At 56.6% G+C, this 22,596-nt stretch overlaps 1 protein-coding gene across 3 annotated transcripts in view; it reads left to right on the top strand.

The window, feature by feature from the left end:
• The first annotated feature begins 481 nt into the window (after positions 1-481).
• ABHD4 (abhydrolase domain containing 4, N-acyl phospholipase B) overlaps positions 482-22,596 on the top strand; it is a 49,708-nt gene continuing 27,593 nt past the window's right edge. The window contains exon 1 of one of the 3 annotated variants that reach the window (XM_077298694.1): positions 482-668. In XM_077298694.1, the coding sequence (XP_077154809.1) occupies positions 616-668 (53 nt within the window). In that variant the 5' untranslated portion in view covers positions 482-615. Of the gene's footprint in view, positions 669-812; positions 1,075-22,596 lie in introns of those variants that run through there. The other 2 variants (XM_077298701.1, XM_077298707.1) reach the window with 2 other exon arrangements.

Here is a 22,596-nt window from a genome sequence, read left to right on the forward strand (position 1 = left end):
AACTCTATCCCCAGGTAAAAAAAAAACAAAAAAAAAACAATCCAGCAAAGAACGGATCCGTCGCATCAGTTTTTCACAATTTGCGCTGGATCCATTTTTTTCTAAATTTGCCGGATTGTGCCTGATGGCAAAAAACTGATGTGTGAAAGCAGCCTAAAAATCAACCTCAGCATAAGAATGTCATCAGTGTTTGCTTCCTGGGCACAGATGCCCCTTCCCATAACAGACCCCACCATGCCTCACCATGACAGACCCCACCATGACAGACCTCACCATGACAGACCCCACCATGCCTCACCATGACAGACCCCACCATGCCTCACCATGACACAGCAGGATCCAGCAATGACGCAAGGAGCAGAAACAACACCGCCCCCTCCCTGACAGCTTGTGTAACTCTCTCCGCCCCGCCCACACTGGCCCCGCCCACTCCTGCTCATTACCTCATTACACTACAGACAACGGGCAGATTCCCTGATGTGGGCGGCGGCATCTCCTAGACACGCCCTCCACCCTGATAGCACCGCCCCTACTGTCATAGCCTTCCCGCAGGCTCCGCCCTCCGCAGTCAGATCGGTCGGTCCGGTGAGGAGCAGCGTTTATCACGGCCGTGTGATGCCCGGACTCCAGGAGAGCGACCCTGTGATGGCCGAGCAGCTGGAGGAGCGGTGAGTGGCCGCGGCGGGCGGCACATGGACAGTAATGGAGGCCGCACCGTACACAGGTCGGGCCTCAGTGTGTAAACAGCTACAGGTGGCTGATGCCTGACTGCCAGGAAACTACAACTCCCAGCAAGCACTGGGAGACCGCCTGTGCCTTCCCCGGCTGGCCCTGCGTCGCCCTGTCATTGCTGCCTGCTGGAACCCTCTTTGTAGTCAGGGCAGGCACGGCCATTGCGGAGCGGGCAGGATGGGGTTACATGTAGAGGCACCTGCATAACTGGTCCGACTCCCTTCAGGGGAGCTTCACTAAGGTTTCACCAGAGGTAGACAGCCCCTTTACCGGCCCCATGTCCCCTGTTACCGAGAGCGGAGACTCCGTGGTGTAATGTGGGCGGCCAGCACCTCGGACAAGGCAAGTATTGTGCCCCTAACCCTGGAGTCCCGCCCCGAGTGGCCCATTCAAGTATGCGCCCTTAAAGGGAATGTGCTGTGTCCCCAATTACATAACCTGCAGACTAATAGCGTTACACTGCAGTCCGGTCACTTAAGAGGCAATTTTATTCCTCCTTGTGGGCTATCAGTCAGTGGTGGGGCGTGCTTACATACACTGCTCTCTGTGTGCCCAGCTATCAGTCAGTGGTGGGGCGTGCTTAGATACACTGCTCACTGTGTGCCCAGCTATCAGTCAGTGGTGGGGCGTGCTTACATACACTGCTCTCTGTGTGCCCAGCTATCAGTCAGTGGTGGGGCGTGCTTACATACACTGCTCACTGTGCCCAGCTATCAGTCAGTGGTGGGGCGTGCTTAGATACACTGCTCACTGTGTGCCCAGCTATCAGTCAGTGGTGGGGCGTGCTTACATACACTGCTCACTGTGTGCCCAGCTATCAGTCAGTGAGGGGGCGTGCTTACATACACTGCTCACTGTGCCCAGCTATCAGTCAGTGGTGGGGCGTGCTTACATACACTGCTCTCTGTGTGCCCAGCTATCAGTCAGTGGCGGGGCGTGCTTACATACACTGCTCACTGTGCCCAGCTATCAGTCAGAGGCGGGGCGTGCTTACATACACTGCTCTCTGTGTGCCCAGCTATCAGTCAGAGGCGGGGCGTGCTTACATACACTGCTCACTGTGTGCCCAGCTATCAGTCAGTGGTGGGGCGTGCTTACATACACTGCTCACTGTGCCCAGCTATCAGTCAGAGGCGGGGCGTGCTTACATACACTGCTCTCTGTGTGCCCAGCTATCAGTCAGTGAGGGGGCGTGCTTAGATACACTGCTCTCTGTGTGCCCAGCTATCAGTCAGTGAGGGGGCGTGCTTAGATACACTGCTCACTGTGTGCCCAGCTATCAGTCAGAGGCGGGGCGTGCTTAGATACACTGCTCTCTGTGTGCCCAGCTATCAGTCAGTGAGGGGGCGTGCTTAGATACACTGCTCACTGTGTGCCCAGCTATCAGTCAGAGGCGGGGCGTGCTTACATACACTGCTCTCTGTGTGCCCAGCTATCAGTCAGTGGTGGGGCGTGCTTAGATACACTGCTCTCTGTGTGCCCAGCTATCAGTCAGTGGCGGGGCATGCTTACATACACTGCTCTCTGTGTGCCCAGCTATCAGTCAGTGGTGGGGCGTGCTTAGATACACTGCTCACTGTGCCCAGCTATCAGTCAGTGGTGGGGCGTGCTTAGATACACTGCTCACTGTGCCCAGCTATCAGTCAGTGGTGGGGCGTGCTTAGATACACTGCTCACTGTGTGCCCAGTTATCAGTCAGTGGCGGGGCGTGCTTACATACACTGCTCTCTGTGTGCCCAGCTATCAGTCAGTGGCGGGGCGTGCTTACATACACTGCTCTCTGTGTGCCCAGCTATCAGTCAGTGGCGGGGCGTGCTTACATACACTGCTCTCTGTGTGCCCAGCTATCAGTCAGTGGTGGGGCGTGCTTACATACACTGCTCACTGTGCCCAGCTATCAGTCAGTGGCGGGGCGTGCTTAGATACACTGCTCACTGTGTGCCCAGCTATCAGTCAGTGGTGGGTCGTGCTTACATACACTGCTCACTGTGTGCCCAGCTATCAGTCAGTGGCGGGGCGTGCTTACATACACTGCTCACTGTGTGCCCAGCTATCAGTCAGTGGCGGGGCGTGCTTAGATACACTGCTCACTGTGTGCCCAGCTATCAGTCAGTGGCGGGGCGTGCTTAGATACACTGCTCACTGTGTGCCCAGCTTTCAGTCAGTGGCGGGGCGTGCTTAGATACACTGCTCACTGTGTGCCCAGCTATCAGTCAGTGGTGGGGCGTGCTTAGATACACTGCTCACTGTGCCCAGCTATCAGTCAGTGGTGGGGCGTGCTTAGATACACTGCTCACTGTGTGCCCAGCTATCAGTCAGTGGCGGGGCGTGCTTAGATACACTGCTCACTGTGTGCCCAGCTATCAGTCAGTGGTGGGGCGTGCTTAGATACACTGCTCACTGTGCCCAGCTATCAGTCAGTGGCGGGGCGTGCTTAGATACACTGCTCTCTGTGTGCCCAGCTATCAGTCAGTGGCGGGGCGTGCTTAGATACACTGCTCACTGTGCCCAGCTATCAGTCAGTGGTGGGGCGTGCTTAGATACACTGCTCACTGTGTGCCCAGCTATCAGTCAGAGGCGGGGCGTGCTTACATACACTGCACACTGTGTGCCCAGCTATCAGTCAGTGGCGGGGCGTGCTTAGATACACTGCTCTCTGTGTGCCCAGCTATCAGTCAGTGGTGGGTCGTGCTTACATACACTGCTCACTGTGCCCAGCTATCAGTCAGTGGCGGGGCGTGCTTACATACACTGCTCTCTGTGTGCCCAGCTATCAGTCAGTGGCGGGGCGTGCTTACATACACTGCTCTCTGTGTGCCCAGCTTTCAGTCAGTGGCGGGGCGTGCTTACATGCACAGCTGGGCACACAGAGAGCAGTGTATGTAAGCACGCCCCACCACTGACTGATAGCTGGGCACACAGAGAGCAATCAGTCAGTGGTGGGGCGTGCTTACATACACTGCTCTCTGTGTGCCCAGCTATCAGTCAGTGGTGGGGCGTGCTTAGATACACTGCTCACTGTGTGCCCAGCTATCAGTCAGTGGTGGGTCGTGCTTACATACACTGCTCACTGTGTGCCCAGCTATCAGTCAGTGGCGGGGCGTGCTTACATACACTGCTCACTGTGTGCCCAGCTATCAGTCAGTGGTGGGGCATGCTTACATACACTGCTCTCTGTGTGCCCAGCTATCAGTCAGTGGTGGGGCGTGCTTAGATACACTGCTCACTGTGTGCCCAGCTATCAGTCAGTGGCGGGGCGTGCTTAGATACACTGCTCACTGTGTGCCCAGCTATCAGTCAGTGGCGGGGCGTGCTTACATACACTGCTCTCTGTGTGCCCAGCTATCAGTCAGTGGCGGGGTGTGCTTAGATACACTGCTCTCTGTGTGCCCAGCTATCAGTCAGTGGTGGGTCGTGCTTACATACACTGCTCACTGTGTGCCCAGCTATCAGTCAGTGGCGGGGCGTGCTTACATACACTGCTCACTGTGTGCCCAGCTATCAGTCAGTGGTGGGTCGTGCTTACATACACTGCTCACTGTGCCCAGCTATCAGTCAGTGGCGGGGCGTGCTTACATACACTGCTCTCTGTGTGCCCAGCTATCAGTCAGTGGCGGGGCGTGCTTACATACACTGCTCTCTGTGTGCCCAGCTATCAGTCAGTGGCGGGGTGTGCTTAGATACACTGCTCTCTGTGCCCAGCTATCAGTCAGTGGTGGGGCGTGCTTACATACACTGCTCTCTGTGTGCCCAGCTTTCAGTCAGTGGCGGGGCGTGCTTACATGCACAGCTGGGCACACAGAGAGCAGTGTATGTAAGCACGCCCCACCACTGACTGATAGCTGGGCACACAGAGAGCAATCAGTCAGTGGTGGGGCGTGCTTACATACACTGCTCTCTGTGTGCCCAGCTATCAGTCAGTGGTGGGGCGTGCTTAGATACACTGCTCACTGTGTGCCCAGCTATCAGTCAGTGGTGGGTCGTGCTTACATACACTGCTCACTGTGTGCCCAGCTATCAGTCAGTGGCGGGGCGTGCTTACATACACTGCTCACTGTGTGCCCAGCTATCAGTCAGTGGTGGGGCGTGCTTACATACACTGCTCTCTGTGTGCCCAGCTATCAGTCAGTGGTGGGGCGTGCTTAGATACACTGCTCACTGTGTGCCCAGCTATCAGTCAGTGGTGTGGCGTGCTTACATACACTGCTCACTGTGTGCCCAGCTATCAGTCAGTGGTGGGGCGTGCTTACATACACTGTTCGCCCAGCTATCAGTCAGTGGTGGGGCGTGCTTACATACACTGCTCACTGTGTGCCCAGCTATCAGTCAGTGGCGGGGCATGCTTAGATACACTGCTCACTGTGTGCCCAGCTACCAGTCAGTGGCGGGGCGTGCTTAGATACACTGCTCACTGTGTGCCCAGCTATCAGTCAGTGGTGGGGCGTGCTTACATACACTGCTCACTGTGCCCAGCTATCAGTCAGTGGCGGGGCGTGCTTAGATACACTGCTCACTGTGTGCCCAGCTATCAGTCAGTGGTGGGGCGTGCTTACATAAACTGCCCAGTGTGTGCCCAGCTATCAGTCAGTGGTGGGGCGTGCTTAGATACACTGCTCACTGTGTGCCCAGCTATCAGTCAGTGGTGGGGCGTGCTTACATACACTGCCCAGTGTGTGCCCAGCTATCAGTCAGTGGTGGGGCGTGCTTAGATACACTGCTCACTGTGTGCCCAGCTATCAGTCAGTGGTGGGGCGTGCTTACATACACTGCCCAGTGTGTGCCCAGCTATCAGTCAGTGGTGGGGCGTGCTTACATACACTGCTCACTGTGTGCCCAGCTATCAGTCAGTGGTGGGGCGTGCTTACATACACTGTTCGCCCAGCTATCAGTCAGTGGTGGGGCGTGCTTACATACACTGCTCACTGTGTGCCCAGCTATCAGTCAGTGGCGGGGCGTGCTTACATACACTGCTCTCTGTGTGCCCAGCTATCAGTCAGTGGTGGGGCGTGCTTAGATACACTGCTCACTGTGTGCCCAGCTATCAGTCAGTGGTGGGGCGTGCTTACATACACTGCTCACTGTGCCCAGCTATCAGTCAGTGGCGGGGCGTGCTTAGATACACTGCTCACTGTGTGCCCAGCTATCAGTCAGTGGTGGGGCGTGCTTACATACACTGCCCAGTGTGTGCCCAGCTATCAGTCAGTGGTGGGGCGTGCTTAGATACACTGCTCACTGTGTGCCCAGCTATCAGTCAGTGGTGGGGCGTGCTTACATACACTGCCCAGTGTGTGCCCAGCTATCAGTCAGTGGTGGGGCGTGCTTAGATACACTGCTCACTGTGTGCCCAGCTATCAGTCAGTGGCGGGGCGTGCTTACATACACTGCTCACTGTGCCCAGCGATCAGTCAGTGGTGGGGCGTGCTTACATACACTGCCCAGTGTGTGCCCAGCTATCAGTCAGTGGTGGGGCGTGCTTACATACACTGCCCAGTGTGTGCCCAGCTATCAGTCAGTGAGGGGGCGTGCTTACATACACTGCCCAGTGTGTGCCCAGCTATCAGTCAGTGAGGGGGCGTGCTTACATACACTGCCCAGTGTGTGCCCAGATATCAGTCAGTGAGGGGGCGTGCTTACATACACTGCCCAGTGTGTGCCCAGCTATCAGTCAGTGGTGGGTCGTGCTTAGATACACTGCTCACTGTGTGCCCAGCTATCAGTCAGTGGTGGGGCGTGCTTACATACACTGCTCTCTGTGTGCCCAGCTATCAGTCAGTGGTGGGGCGTGCTTACGTACACTGCTCTCTGTGTGCCCAGCTATCAGTCAGTGGCGGGGCGTGCTTACATACACTGCTCACTGTGCCCAGCTATCAGTCAGTGGCGGGTCGTGCTTACATACACTGCTCACTGTGTGCCCAGCTATCAGTCAGTGGCGGGTCGTGCTTACATACACTGCTCACTGTGCCCAGCTATCAGTCAGTGGCGGGGCGTGCTTACATACACTGCTCACTGTGCCCAGCTATCAGTCAGTGGTGGGGCGTGCTTACATACACTGCTCACTGTGTGCCCAGCTATCAGTCAGTGGCGGGGCGTGCTTACATACACTGCTCTCTGTGTGCCCAGCTATCAGTCAGTGGTGGGGCGTGCTTACATACACTGCTCTCTGTGTGCCCAGCTATCAGTCAGTGGTGGGTCGTGCTTAGATACACTGCTCACTGTGCCCAGCTATCAGTCAGTGGCGGGGCGTGCTTAGATACACTGCTCTCTGTGTGCCCAGCTATCAGTCAGTGGCGGGTCGTGCTTACATACACTGCTCACTGTGCCCAGCTATCAGTCAGTGGTGGGGCGTGCTTAGATACACTGCTCACTGTGCCCAGCTATTAGTCAGTGGTGGGGCGTGCTTAGATACACTGCTCACTGTGCCCAGCTATCAGTCAGTGGTGGGGCGTGCTTAGATACACTGCTCACTGTGTGCCCAGCTATCAGTCAGTGGCGGGGCGTGCTTACATACACTGCTCACTGTGCCCAGCTATCAGTCAGTGGTGGGGCGTGCTTAGATACACTGCTCACTGTGTGCCCAGCTATCAGTCAGTGGCGGGGCGTGCTTACATACACTGCTCACTGTGCCCAGCTATCAGTCAGTGGTGGGGCGTGCTTAGATACACTGCTCACTGTGCCCAGCTATCAGTCAGTGGTGGGGCGTGCTTTGATACACTGCTCACTGTGCCCAGCTATCAGTCAGTGGTGGGGCGTGCTTCGATACACTGCTCACTGTGTGCCCAGCTATCAGTCAGTGGTGGGGCGTGCTTACATACACTGCTCACTGTGTGCCCAGCTATCAGTCGGTGGGTCGTGCTTACATACACTGCTCACTGTGTGCCCAGCTATCAGTCAGTGGTGGGGCGTGCTTACATACACTGCTCACTGTGCCCAGCTATCAGTCAGTGGTGGGGCGTGCTTAGATACACTGCTCTCTGTGTGCCCAGTTATCAGTCAGTGGTGGGGCGTGCTTACATACACTGCTCACTGTGCCCAGCTATCAGTCAGTGGCGGGGCGTGCTTACATACACTGCTCACTGTGTGCCCAGCTATCAGTCAGAGGCGGGGCGTGCTTACATACACTGCTCACTGTGTGCCCAGCTATCAGTCAGTGGTGGGTCGTGCTTACATACACTGCTCACTGTGTGCCCAGCTATCAGTCAGTGGTGGGTCGTGCTTACATACACTGCTCACTGTGCCCAGCTATCAGTCAGTGGCGGGGCGTGCTTACATACACTGCTCTCTGTGTGCCCAGCTATCAGTCAGTGGCGGGGTGTGCTTAGATACACTGCTCTCTGTGTGCCCAGCTATCAGTCAGTGGTGGGGCGTGCTTACATACACTGCTCACTGTGTGCCCAGCTATCAGTCAGTGGTGGGTCGTGCTTACATACACTGCTCACTGTGTGCCCAGCTATCAGTCAGTGGTGGGTCGTGCTTACATACACTGCTCACTGTGCCCAGCTATCAGTCAGTGGTGGGGCGTGCTTACATACACTGCTCTCTGTGTGCCCAGCTATCAGTCAGTGGCGGGGCGTGCTTACATGCACAGCTGGGCACACAGAGAGCAGTGTATGTAAGCACGCCCCACCACTGACTGATAGCTGGGCACACAGAGAGCAATCAGTCAGTGGTGGGGCGTGCTTACATACACTGCTCTCTGTGTGCCCAGCTATCGGTCAGTGGCGGGGCGTGCTTAGATACACTGCTCACTGTGCCCAGCTATCAGTCAGTGGTGGGGCGTGCTTAGATACACTGCTCTCTGTGTGCCCAGCTATCAGTCAGTGGTGGGGCGTGCTTACGTACACTGCTCTCTGTGTGCCCAGCTATCAGTCAGTGGCGGGGCGTGCTTACATACACTGCTCACTGTGCCCAGCTATCAGTCAGTGGCGGGTCGTGCTTACATACACTGCTCACTGTGCCCAGCTATCAGTCAGTGGTGGGGCGTGCTTACATACACTGCTCACTGTGTGCCCAGCTATCAGTCAGTGGCGGGGCGTGCTTACATACACTGCTCTCTGTGTGCCCAGCTATCAGTCAGTGGTGGGACGTGCTTACATACACTGCTCTCTGTGTGCCCAGCTATCAGTCAGTGGTGGGTCGTGCTTACATACACTGCCCCGTGTGTGCCCAGCTATCGGTCAGTGGCGGGGCGTGCTTAGATACACTGCTCACTGTGCCCAGCTATCAGTCAGTGGTGGGGCGTGCTTAGATACACTGCTCACTGTGTGCCCAGCTATCAGTCAGTGGCAGGGCGTGCTTAGATACACTGCTCACTGTGCCCAGCTATCAGTCAGTGGTGGGGCGTGCTTAGATACACTGCTCTCTGTGTGCCCAGCTATCAGTCAGTGGCGGGGCGTGCTTACATACACTGCTCACTGTGCCCAGCTATCAGTCAGTGGTGGGGCGTGCTTACATACACTGCCCAGTGTGTGCCCAGCTATCAGTCAGTGGTGGGGCGTGCTTACATACACTGCCCAGTGTGTGCCCAGCTATCAGTCAGTGAGGGGGCGTGCTTACATACACTGCCCAGTGTGTGCCCAGCTATCAGTCAGTGAGGGGGCGTGCTTACATACACTGCCCAGTGTGTGCCCAGCTATCAGTCAGTGGTGGGTCGTGCTTAGATACACTGCTCACTGTGTGCCCAGCTATCAGTCAGTGGCGGGGCGTGCTTACATACACTGCTCACTGTGTGCCCAGCTATCAGTCAGTGGCGGGGCGTGCTTACATACACTGCCCAGTGTGTGCCCAGATATCAGTCAGTGAGGGGGCGTGCTTACATACACTGCCCAGTGTGTGCCCAGCTATCAGTCAGTGGCGGGGCGTGCTTACATACACTGCTCACTGTGTGCCCAGCTATCAGTCAGTGGCGGGGCGTGCTTACATACACTGCTCACTGTGTGCCCAGCTATCAGTCAGTGGCGGGGCGTGCTTACATACACTGCTCTCTGTGTGCCCAGCTATCAGTCAGTGGCGGGGCGTGCTTACATACACTGCTCACTGTGTGCCCAGCTATCAGTCAGTGGTGGGTCGTGCTTACATACACTGCTCACTGTGTGCCCAGCTATCAGTCAGTGGTGGGGCGTGCTTACATAGACTGCTCTCTGTGTGCCCAGCTATCAGTCAGTGGCGGGGCGTGCTTACATACACTGCTCACTGTGTGCTCAGCTATCAGTCAGTGGTGGGGCGTGCTTACATACACTGCTCACTGTGCCCAGCTATCAGTCAGTGGCGGGGCGTGCTTACATACACTGCTCACTGTGCCCAGCTATCAGTCAGTGGTGGGGCGTGCTTACATACACTGCTCTCTGTGTGCCCAGCTATCAGTCAGTGGCGGGGCGTGCTTAGATACACTGCTCACTGTGTGCCCAGCTATCAGTCAGTGGCAGGGCGTGCTTAGATACACTGCTCACTGTGTGCCCAGCTATCAGTCAGTGGTGGGGCGTGCTTGGATACACTGCTCACTGTGTGCCCAGCTATCAGTCAGTGGCGGGGCGTGCTTGGATACACTGCTCACTGTGTGCCCAGCTATCAGTCAGTGGTGGGTCGTGCTTACATACACTGCTCACTGTGCCCAGCTATCAGTCAGTGGTGGGTCGTGCTTACATACACTGCTCAGTGTGTGCCCCGCTATCAGTCAGTGGCGGGGCGTACTTACATACACTGCCTAGTGTGTGCCCAGCTATCAGTCAGTGGTGGGTCGTGCTTAGATACACTGCTCACTGTGTGCCCAGCTATCAGTCAGTGGCGGGTCGTGCTTAGATACACTGCTCACTGTGTGCCCAGCTATCAGTCAGTGGCGGGGCGTGCTTGGATACACTGCTCACTGTGTGCCCAGCTATCAGTCAGTGGTGGGGCGTGCTTACATACACTGCTCTCTGTGTGCCCAGCTATCAGTCAGTGGCGGGGCGTGCTTAGATACACTGCTCACTGTGTGCCCAGCTATCAGTCAGTGGCTGGGCGTGCTTAGATACACTGCTCACTGTGCCCAGCTATCAGTCAGTGGCGGGGCGTGCTTAGATACACTGCTCACTGTGTGCCCAGCTATCAGTCAGTGGTGGGGCGTGCTTACATACACTGCTCACTGTGCCCAGCTATCAGTCAGTGGTGGGTCGTGCTTACATACACTGCTCAGTGTGTGCCCCGCTATCAGTCAGTGGCGGGGCGTACTTACATACACTGCCCCGTGTGTGCCCAGCTATCGGTCAGTGGCGGGGCGTGCTTAGATACACTGCTCACTGTGCCCAGCTATCAGTCAGTGGTGGGGCGTGCTTAGATACACTGCTCACTGTGTGCCCAGCTATCGGTCAGTGGCGGGGCGTGCTTACATACACTGCTCACTGTGCCCAGCTATCGGTCAGTGGCGGGGCGTGCTTACATACACTGCTCACTGTGCCCAGCTATCAGTCAGTGGCGGGTCGTGCTTACATACACTGCTCACTGTGCCCAGCTATCAGTCAGTGGTGGGGCGTGCTTACATACACTGCTCACTGTGTGCCCAGCTATCAGTCAGTGGCGGGGCGTGCTTACATACACTGCTCACTGTGCCCAGCTATCAGTCAGTGGTGGGGCGTGCTTACATACACTGCTCACTGTGTGCCCAGCTATCAGTCAGTGGCGGGGCGTGCTTACATACACTGCTCTCTGTGTGCCCAGCTATCAGTCAGTGGTGGGGCGTGCTTACATACAGTGCTCTCTGTGTGCCCAGCTATCAGTCAGTGGTGGGTCGTGCTTACATACACTGCCCCGTGTGTGCCCAGCTATCGGTCAGTGGCGGGGCGTGCTTAGATACACTGCTCACTGTGTGCCCAGCTATCAGTCAGTGGTGGGGCGTGCTTACATACACTGCTCACTGTGTGCCCAGCTATCAGTCAGTGAGGGGGCGTGCTTACATACACTGCTCACTATGTGCCCAGCTAGCAGTCAGTGGCGGGGCGTGCTTAGATACACTGCTCACTGTGTGCCCAGCTATCAGTCAGTGGCAGGGCGTGCTTAGATACACTGCTCACTGTGTGCCCAGCTATCAGTCAGTGGCGGGGCGTGCTTGGATACACTGCTCACTGTGCCAAGCTATCAGTCAGTGGTGGGGCGTACTTGGATACACTGCTCACTGTGTGCCCAGCTATCAGTCAGTGGCGGGGCGTGCTTACATACACTGCTCACTGTGCCCAGCTATCAGTCAGTGGTGGGGCGTGCTTAGATACACTGCTCACTGTGCCCAGCTATCAGTCAGTGGTGGGGCGTGCTTAGATACACTGCTCACTGTGCCCAGCTATCAGTCAGTGGTGGGGCGTGCTTCGATACACTGCTCACTGTGTGCCCAGCTATCAGTCAGTGGTGGGGCGTGCTTACATACACTGCTCACTGTGTGCCCAGCTATCAGTCGGTGGGTCGTGCTTACATACACTGCTCACTGTGTGCCCAGCTATCAGTCAGTGGTGGGGCGTGCTTACATACACTGCTCACTGTGCCCAGCTATCAGTCAGTGGTGGGGCGTGCTTAGATACACTGCTCACTGTGCCCAGCTATCAGTCAGTGGTGGGGCGTGCTTAGATACACTGCTCACTGTGCCCAGCTATCAGTCAGTGGTGGGGCGTGCTTAGATACACTGCTCTCTGTGTGCCCAGTTATCAGTCAGTGGTGGGGCGTGCTTACATACACTGCTCACTGTGCCCAGCTATCAGTCAGTGGCGGGGCGTGCTTACATACACTGCTCACTGTGTGCCCAGCTATCAGTCAGAGGCGGGGCGTGCTTACATACACTGCACACTGTGTGCCCAGCTATCAGTCAGTGGCGGGGCGTGCTTACATACACTGCTCACTGTGTGCCCAGCTATCAGTCAGTGGTGGGTCGTGCTTACATACACTGCTCACTGTGCCCAGCTATCAGTCAGTGGCGGGGCGTGCTTACATACACTGCTCTCTGTGTGCCCAGCTATCAGTCAGTGGCGGGGCGTGCTTACATACACTGCTCTCTGTGTGCCCAGCTATCAGTCAGTGGCGGGGTGTGCTTAGATACACTGCTCTCTGTGTGCCCAGCTATCAGTCAGTGGTGGGGCGTGCTTACATACACTGCTCACTGTGTGCCCAGCTATCAGTCAGTGGTGGGTCGTGCTTACATACACTGCTCACTGTGTGCCCAGCTATCAGTCAGTGGTGGGTCGTGCTTACATACACTGCTCACTGTGCCCAGCTATCAGTCAGTGGTGGGGCGTGCTTACATACACTGCTCTCTGTGTGCCCAGCTATCAGTCAGTGGTGGGGCGTGCTTACATACACTGCTCTCTGTGTGCCCAGCTATCGGTCAGTGGCGGGGCGTGCTTAGATACACTGCTCACTGTGCCCAGCTATCAGTCAGTGGTGGGGCGTGCTTAGATACACTGCTCACTGTGTGCCCAGCTATCAGTCAGTGGTGGGGCGTGCTTACATACACTGCTCACTGTGTGCCCAGCTATCAGTCAGTGAGGGGGCGTGCTTACATACACTGCTCACTATGTGCCCAGCTAGCAGTCAGTGGCGGGGCGTGCTTAGATACACTGCTCACTGTGTGCCCAGCTATCAGTCAGTGGCAGGGCGTGCTTAGATACACTGCTCACTGTGTGCCCAGCTATCAGTCAGTGGCGGGGCGTGCTTGGATACACTGCTCACTGTGCCAAGCTATCAGTCAGTGGTGGGGCGTACTTGGATACACTGCTCACTGTGTGCCCAGCTATCAGTCAGTGGCGGGGCGTGCTTACATACACTGCTCACTGTGCCCAGCTATCAGTCAGTGGTGGGGCGTGCTTAGATACACTGCTCACTGTGCCCAGCTATCAGTCAGTGGTGGGGCGTGCTTAGATACACTGCTCACTGTGCCCAGCTATCAGTCAGTGGTGGGGCGTGCTTCGATACACTGCTCACTGTGTGCCCAGCTATCAGTCAGTGGTGGGGCGTGCTTACATACACTGCTCACTGTGTGCCCAGCTATCAGTCGGTGGGTCGTGCTTACATACACTGCTCACTGTGTGCCCAGCTATCAGTCAGTGGTGGGGCGTGCTTACATACACTGCTCACTGTGCCCAGCTATCAGTCAGTGGTGGGGCGTGCTTAGATACACTGCTCACTGTGCCCAGCTATCAGTCAGTGGTGGGGCGTGCTTAGATACACTGCTCACTGTGCCCAGCTATCAGTCAGTGGTGGGGCGTGCTTAGATACACTGCTCTCTGTGTGCCCAGTTATCAGTCAGTGGTGGGGCGTGCTTACATACACTGCTCACTGTGCCCAGCTATCAGTCAGTGGCGGGGCGTGCTTACATACACTGCTCACTGTGTGCCCAGCTATCAGTCAGAGGCGGGGCGTGCTTACATACACTGCACACTGTGTGCCCAGCTATCAGTCAGTGGCGGGGCGTGCTTACATACACTGCTCACTGTGTGCCCAGCTATCAGTCAGTGGTGGGTCGTGCTTACATACACTGCTCACTGTGCCCAGCTATCAGTCAGTGGCGGGGCGTGCTTACATACACTGCTCTCTGTGTGCCCAGCTATCAGTCAGTGGCGGGGCGTGCTTACATACACTGCTCTCTGTGTGCCCAGCTATCAGTCAGTGGCGGGGTGTGCTTAGATACACTGCTCTGTGTGCCCAGCTATCAGTCAGTGGTGGGGCGTGCTTACATACACTGCTCACTGTGTGCCCAGCTATCAGTCAGTGGTGGGTCGTGCTTGCATACACTGCTCACTGTGTGCCCAGCTATCAGTCAGTGGTGGGTCGTGCTTACATACACTGCTCACTGTGCCCAGCTATCAGTCAGTGGTGGGGCGTGCTTACATACACTGCTCTCTGTGTGCCCAGCTATCAGTCAGTGGTGGGGCGTGCTTACATACACTGCTCTCTGTGTGCCCAGCTATCGGTCAGTGGCGGGGCGTGCTTAGATACACTGCTCACTGTGCCCAGCTATCAGTCAGTGGTGGGGCGTGCTTAGATACACTGCTCACTGTGTGCCCAGCTATCAGTCAGTGGTGGGGCGTGCTTACGTACACTGCTCTCTGTGTGCCCAGCTATCAGTCAGTGGCGGGGCGTGCTTACATACACTGCTCACTGTGCCCAGCTATCAGTCAGTGGCGGGTCGTGCTTACATACACTGCTCACTGTGCCCAGCTATCAGTCAGTGGTGGGGCGTGCTTACATACACTGCTCACTGTGTGCCCAGCTATCAGTCAGTGGCGGGGCGTGCTTACATACACTGCTCTCTGTGTGCCCAGCTATCAGTCAGTGGTGGGGCGTGCTTACATACACTGCTCTCTGTGTGCCCAGCTATCAGTCAGTGGTGGGTCGTGCTTACATACACTGCCCCGTGTGTGCCCAGCTATCGGTCAGTGGCGGGGCGTGCTTAGATACACTGCTCACTGTGCCCAGCTATCAGTCAGTGGTGGGGCGTGCTTAGATACACTGCTCACTGTGTGCCCAGCTATCAGTCAGTGGTGGGGCGTGCTTACATACACTGCTCTCTGTGTGCCCAGCTATCAGTCAGTGGCGGGGCGTGCTTAGATACACTGCTCACTGTGCCCAGCTATCAGTCAGTGGTGGGGCGTGCTTAGATACACTGCTCTCTGTGTGCCCAGCTATCAGTCAGTGGCGGGGCGTGCTTACATACACTGCTCACTGTGCCCAGCTATCAGTCAGTGGTGGGGCGTGCTTACATACACTGCCCAGTGTGTGCCCAGCTATCAGTCAGTGGTGGGGCGTGCTTACATACACTGCCCAGTGTGTGCCCAGCTATCAGTCAGTGAGGGGGCGTGCTTACATACGCTGCCCAGTGTGTGCCCAGCTATCAGTCAGTGAGGGGGCGTGCTTACATACGCTGCCCAGTGTGTGCCCAGCTATCAGTCAGTGGTGGGTCGTGCTTAGATACACTGCTCACTGTGTGCCCAGCTATCAGTCAGTGGCGGGGCGTGCTTACATACACTGCTCACTGTGTGCCCAGCTTTCAGTCAGTGGCGGGGCGTGGTTACATACACTGCCCAGTGTGTGCCCAGATATCAGTCAGTGAGGGGGCGTGCTTACATACACTGCCCAGTGTGTGCCCAGCTATCAGTCAGTGAGGGGGCGTGCTTACATACACTGCCCAGTGTGTGCCCAGCTATCAGTCAGTGGTGGGTCGTGCTTAGATACACTGCTCACTGTGTGCCCAGCTATCAGTCAGTGGCGGGGCGTGCTTACATACACTGCTCTCTGTGTGCCCAGCTATCAGTCAGTGGCGGGGCGTGCTTAGATACACTGCTCACTGTGCCAAGCTATCAGTCAGTGGCGGGGCGTGCTTACATACACTGCTCTCTGTGTGCCCAGCTATCAGTCAGTGGCGGGGCGTGCTTACATACACTGCTCTCTGTGTGCCCAGCTATCAGTCAGTGGCGGGGCGTGCTTACATACACTGCTCTCTGTGTGCCCAGCTATCAGTCAGTGGTGGGGCGTGCTTACATACACTGCTCACTGTGCCCAGCTATCAGTCAGTGGCGGGGCGTGCTTAGATACACTGCTCACTGTGTGCCCAGCTATCAGTCAGTGGTGGGTCGTGCTTACATACACTGCTCACTGTGTGCCCAGCTATCAGTCAGTGGCGGGGCGTGCTTACATACACTGCTCACTGTGTGCCCAGCTATCAGTCAGTGGCGGGGCGTGCTTAGATACACTGCTCACTGTGTGCCCAGCTATCAGTCAGTGGCGGGGCGTGCTTAGATACACTGCTCACTGTGTGCCCAGCTTTCAGTCAGTGGCGGGGCGTGCTTAGATACACTGCTCACTGTGTGCCCAGCTATCAGTCAGTGGTGGGGCGTGCTTAGATACACTGCTCACTGTGCCCAGCTATCAGTCAGTGGTGGGGCGTGCTTAGATACACTGCTCACTGTGTGCCCAGCTATCAGTCAGTGGCGGGGCGTGCTTAGATACACTGCTCACTGTGTGCCCAGCTATCAGTCAGTGGTGGGGCGTGCTTAGATACACTGCTCACTGTGCCCAGCTATCAGTCAGTGGCGGGGCGTGCTTAGATACACTGCTCTCTGTGTGCCCAGCTATCAGTCAGTGGCGGGGCGTGCTTAGATACACTGCTCACTGTGCCCAGCTATCAGTCAGTGGTGGGGCGTGCTTAGATACACTGCTCACTGTGTGCCCAGCTATCAGTCAGAGGCGGGGCGTGCTTACATATACTGCACACTGTGTGCCCAGCTATCAGTCAGTGGCGGGGCGTGCTTAGATACACTGCTCTCTGTGTGCCCAGCTATCAGTCAGTGGTGGGTCGTGCTTACATACACTGCTCACTGTGCCCAGCTATCAGTCAGTGGCGGGGCGTGCTTACATACACTGCTCTCTGTGTGCCCAGCTATCAGTCAGTGGCGGGGCGTGCTTACATACACTGCTCTCTGTGTGCCCAGCTTTCAGTCAGTGGCGGGGCGTGCTTACATGCACAGCTGGGCACACAGAGAGCAGTGTATGTAAGCACGCCCCACCACTGACTGATAGCTGGGCACACAGAGAGCAATCAGTCAGTGGTGGGGCGTGCTTACATACACTGCTCTCTGTGTGCCCAGCTATCAGTCAGTGGTGGGGCGTGCTTAGATACACTGCTCACTGTGTGCCCAGCTATCAGTCAGTGGTGGGTCGTGCTTACATACACTGCTCACTGTGTGCCCAGCTATCAGTCAGTGGCGGGGCGTGCTTACATACACTGCTCACTGTGTGCCCAGCTATCAGTCAGTGGTGGGGCATGCTTACATACACTGCTCTCTGTGTGCCCAGCTATCAGTCAGTGGTGGGGCGTGCTTAGATACACTGCTCACTGTGTGCCCAGCTATCAGTCAGTGGCGGGGCGTGCTTAGATACACTGCTCACTGTGTGCCCAGCTATCAGTCAGTGGCGGGGCGTGCTTACATACACTGCTCTCTGTGTGCCCAGCTATCAGTCAGTGGCGGGGTGTGCTTAGATACACTGCTCTCTGTGTGCCCAGCTATCAGTCAGTGGTGGGTCGTGCTTACATACACTGCTCACTGTGTGCCCAGCTATCAGTCAGTGGCGGGGCGTGCTTACATACACTGCTCACTGTGTGCCCAGCTATCAGTCAGTGGTGGGTCGTGCTTACATACACTGCTCACTGTGCCCAGCTATCAGTCAGTGGCGGGGCGTGCTTACATACACTGCTCTCTGTGTGCCCAGCTATCAGTCAGTGGCGGGGCGTGCTTACATACACTGCTCTCTGTGTGCCCAGCTATCAGTCAGTGGCGGGGTGTGCTTAGATACACTGCTCTCTGTGCCCAGCTATCAGTCAGTGGTGGGGCGTGCTTACATACACTGCTCTCTGTGTGCCCAGCTTTCAGTCAGTGGCGGGGCGTGCTTACATGCACAGCTGGGCACACAGAGAGCAGTGTATGTAAGCACGCCCCACCACTGACTGATAGCTGGGCACACAGAGAGCAATCAGTCAGTGGTGGGGCGTGCTTACATACACTGCTCTCTGTGTGCCCAGCTATCAGTCAGTGGTGGGGCGTGCTTAGATACACTGCTCACTGTGTGCCCAGCTATCAGTCAGTGGTGGGGCGTGCTTACATACACTGCCCAGTGTGTGCCCAGCTATCAGTCAGTGGTGGGGCGTGCTTACATACACTGCTCACTGTGTGCCCAGCTATCAGTCAGTGGTGGGGCGTGCTTACATACACTGTTCGCCCAGCTATCAGTCAGTGGTGGGGCGTGCTTACATACACTGCTCACTGTGTGCCCAGCTATCAGTCAGTGGCGGGGCGTGCTTACATACACTGCTCTCTGTGTGCCCAGCTATCAGTCAGTGGTGGGGCGTGCTTAGATACACTGCTCACTGTGTGCCCAGCTATCAGTCAGTGGTGGGGCGTGCTTACATACACTGCTCACTGTGCCCAGCTATCAGTCAGTGGCGGGGCGTGCTTAGATACACTGCTCACTGTGTGCCCAGCTATCAGTCAGTGGTGGGGCGTGCTTACATACACTGCCCAGTGTGTGCCCAGCTATCAGTCAGTGGTGGGGCGTGCTTAGATACACTGCTCACTGTGTGCCCAGCTATCAGTCAGTGGTGGGGCGTGCTTACATACACTGCCCAGTGTGTGCCCAGCTATCAGTCAGTGGTGGGGCGTGCTTAGATACACTGCTCACTGTGTGCCCAGCTATCAGTCAGTGGCGGGGCGTGCTTACATACACTGCTCACTGTGCCCAGCGATCAGTCAGTGGTGGGGCGTGCTTACATACACTGCCCAGTGTGTGCCCAGCTATCAGTCAGTGGTGGGGCGTGCTTACATACACTGCCCAGTGTGTGCCCAGCTATCAGTCAGTGAGGGGGCGTGCTTACATACACTGCCCAGTGTGTGCCCAGCTATCAGTCAGTGAGGGGGCGTGCTTACATACACTGCCCAGTGTGTGCCCAGATATCAGTCAGTGAGGGGGCGTGCTTACATACACTGCCCAGTGTGTGCCCAGCTATCAGTCAGTGGTGGGTCGTGCTTAGATACACTGCTCACTGTGTGCCCAGCTATCAGTCAGTGGTGGGGCGTGCTTACATACACTGCTCTCTGTGTGCCCAGCTATCAGTCAGTGGTGGGGCGTGCTTACGTACACTGCTCTCTGTGTGCCCAGCTATCAGTCAGTGGCGGGGCGTGCTTACATACACTGCTCACTGTGCCCAGCTATCAGTCAGTGGCGGGTCGTGCTTACATACACTGCTCACTGTGTGCCCAGCTATCAGTCAGTGGCGGGTCGTGCTTACATACACTGCTCACTGTGCCCAGCTATCAGTCAGTGGCGGGGCGTGCTTACATACACTGCTCACTGTGCCCAGCTATCAGTCAGTGGTGGGGCGTGCTTACATACACTGCTCACTGTGTGCCCAGCTATCAGTCAGTGGCGGGGCGTGCTTACATACACTGCTCTCTGTGTGCCCAGCTATCAGTCAGTGGTGGGGCGTGCTTACATACACTGCTCTCTGTGTGCCCAGCTATCAGTCAGTGGTGGGTCGTGCTTAGATACACTGCTCACTGTGCCCAGCTATCAGTCAGTGGCGGGGCGTGCTTAGATACACTGCTCACTGTGTGCCCAGCTATCAGTCAGTGGTGGGGCGTGCTTAGATACACTGCTCACTGTGTGCCCAGCTATCAGTCAGTGGTGGGGCGTGCTTAGATACACTGCTCACTGTGCCCAGCTATCAGTCAGTGGCGGGGCGTGCTTAGATACACTGCTCTCTGTGTGCCCAGCTATCAGTCAGTGGCGGGTCGTGCTTACATACACTGCTCACTGTGCCCAGCTATCAGTCAGTGGTGGGGCGTGCTTAGATACACTGCTCACTGTGCCCAGCTATTAGTCAGTGGTGGGGCGTGCTTAGATACACTGCTCACTGTGCCCAGCTATCAGTCAGTGGTGGGGCGTGCTTAGATACACTGCTCACTGTGTGCCCAGCTATCAGTCAGTGGCGGGGCGTGCTTACATACACTGCTCACTGTGCCCAGCTATCAGTCAGTGGTGGGGCGTGCTTAGATACACTGCTCACTGTGTGCCCAGCTATCAGTCAGTGGCGGGGCGTGCTTACATACACTGCTCACTGTGCCCAGCTATCAGTCAGTGGTGGGGCGTGCTTAGATACACTGCTCACTGTGCCCAGCTATCAGTCAGTGGTGGGGCGTGCTTTGATACACTGCTCACTGTGCCCAGCTATCAGTCAGTGGTGGGGCGTGCTTCGATACACTGCTCACTGTGTGCCCAGCTATCAGTCAGTGGTGGGGCGTGCTTACATACACTGCTCACTGTGTGCCCAGCTATCAGTCGGTGGGTCGTGCTTACATACACTGCTCACTGTGTGCCCAGCTATCAGTCAGTGGTGGGGCGTGCTTACATACACTGCTCACTGTGCCCAGCTATCAGTCAGTGGTGGGGCGTGCTTAGATACACTGCTCTCTGTGTGCCCAGTTATCAGTCAGTGGTGGGGCGTGCTTACATACACTGCTCACTGTGCCCAGCTATCAGTCAGTGGCGGGGCGTGCTTACATACACTGCTCACTGTGTGCCCAGCTATCAGTCAGAGGCGGGGCGTGCTTACATACACTGCTCACTGTGTGCCCAGCTATCAGTCAGTGGTGGGTCGTGCTTACATACACTGCTCACTGTGTGCCCAGCTATCAGTCAGTGGTGGGTCGTGCTTACATACACTGCTCACTGTGCCCAGCTATCAGTCAGTGGCGGGGCGTGCTTACATACACTGCTCTCTGTGTGCCCAGCTATCAGTCAGTGGCGGGGTGTGCTTAGATACACTGCTCTCTGTGTGCCCAGCTATCAGTCAGTGGTGGGGCGTGCTTACATACACTGCTCACTGTGTGCCCAGCTATCAGTCAGTGGTGGGTCGTGCTTACATACACTGCTCACTGTGTGCCCAGCTATCAGTCAGTGGTGGGTCGTGCTTACATACACTGCTCACTGTGCCCAGCTATCAGTCAGTGGTGGGGCGTGCTTACATACACTGCTCTCTGTGTGCCCAGCTATCAGTCAGTGGCGGGGCGTGCTTACATGCACAGCTGGGCACACAGAGAGCAGTGTATGTAAGCACGCCCCACCACTGACTGATAGCTGGGCACACAGAGAGCAATCAGTCAGTGGTGGGGCGTGCTTACATACACTGCTCTCTGTGTGCCCAGCTATCGGTCAGTGGCGGGGCGTGCTTAGATACACTGCTCACTGTGCCCAGCTATCAGTCAGTGGTGGGGCGTGCTTAGATACACTGCTCTCTGTGTGCCCAGCTATCAGTCAGTGGTGGGGCGTGCTTACGTACACTGCTCTCTGTGTGCCCAGCTATCAGTCAGTGGCGGGGCGTGCTTACATACACTGCTCACTGTGCCCAGCTATCAGTCAGTGGCGGGTCGTGCTTACATACACTGCTCACTGTGCCCAGCTATCAGTCAGTGGTGGGGCGTGCTTACATACACTGCTCACTGTGTGCCCAGCTATCAGTCAGTGGCGGGGCGTGCTTACATACACTGCTCTCTGTGTGCCCAGCTATCAGTCAGTGGTGGGACGTGCTTACATACACTGCTCTCTGTGTGCCCAGCTATCAGTCAGTGGTGGGTCGTGCTTACATACACTGCCCCGTGTGTGCCCAGCTATCGGTCAGTGGCGGGGCGTGCTTAGATACACTGCTCACTGTGCCCAGCTATCAGTCAGTGGTGGGGCGTGCTTAGATACACTGCTCACTGTGTGCCCAGCTATCAGTCAGTGGCAGGGCGTGCTTAGATACACTGCTCACTGTGCCCAGCTATCAGTCAGTGGTGGGGCGTGCTTAGATACACTGCTCTCTGTGTGCCCAGCTATCAGTCAGTGGCGGGGCGTGCTTACATACACTGCTCACTGTGCCCAGCTATCAGTCAGTGGTGGGGCGTGCTTACATACACTGCCCAGTGTGTGCCCAGCTATCAGTCAGTGGTGGGGCGTGCTTACATACACTGCCCAGTGTGTGCCCAGCTATCAGTCAGTGAGGGGGCGTGCTTACATACACTGCCCAGTGTGTGCCCAGCTATCAGTCAGTGAGGGGGCGTGCTTACATACACTGCCCAGTGTGTGCCCAGCTATCAGTCAGTGGTGGGTCGTGCTTAGATACACTGCTCACTGTGTGCCCAGCTATCAGTCAGTGGCGGGGCGTGCTTACATACACTGCTCACTGTGTGCCCAGCTATCAGTCAGTGGCGGGGCGTGCTTACATACACTGCCCAGTGTGTGCCCAGATATCAGTCAGTGAGGGGGCGTGCTTACATACACTGCCCAGTGTGTGCCCAGCTATCAGTCAGTGGCGGGGCGTGCTTA

Source organism: Ranitomeya variabilis, chromosome 1, assembly GCF_051348905.1.
Source record: "Ranitomeya variabilis isolate aRanVar5 chromosome 1, aRanVar5.hap1, whole genome shotgun sequence".
Classification (NCBI taxonomy): domain Eukaryota; kingdom Metazoa; phylum Chordata; class Amphibia; order Anura; family Dendrobatidae; genus Ranitomeya; species Ranitomeya variabilis.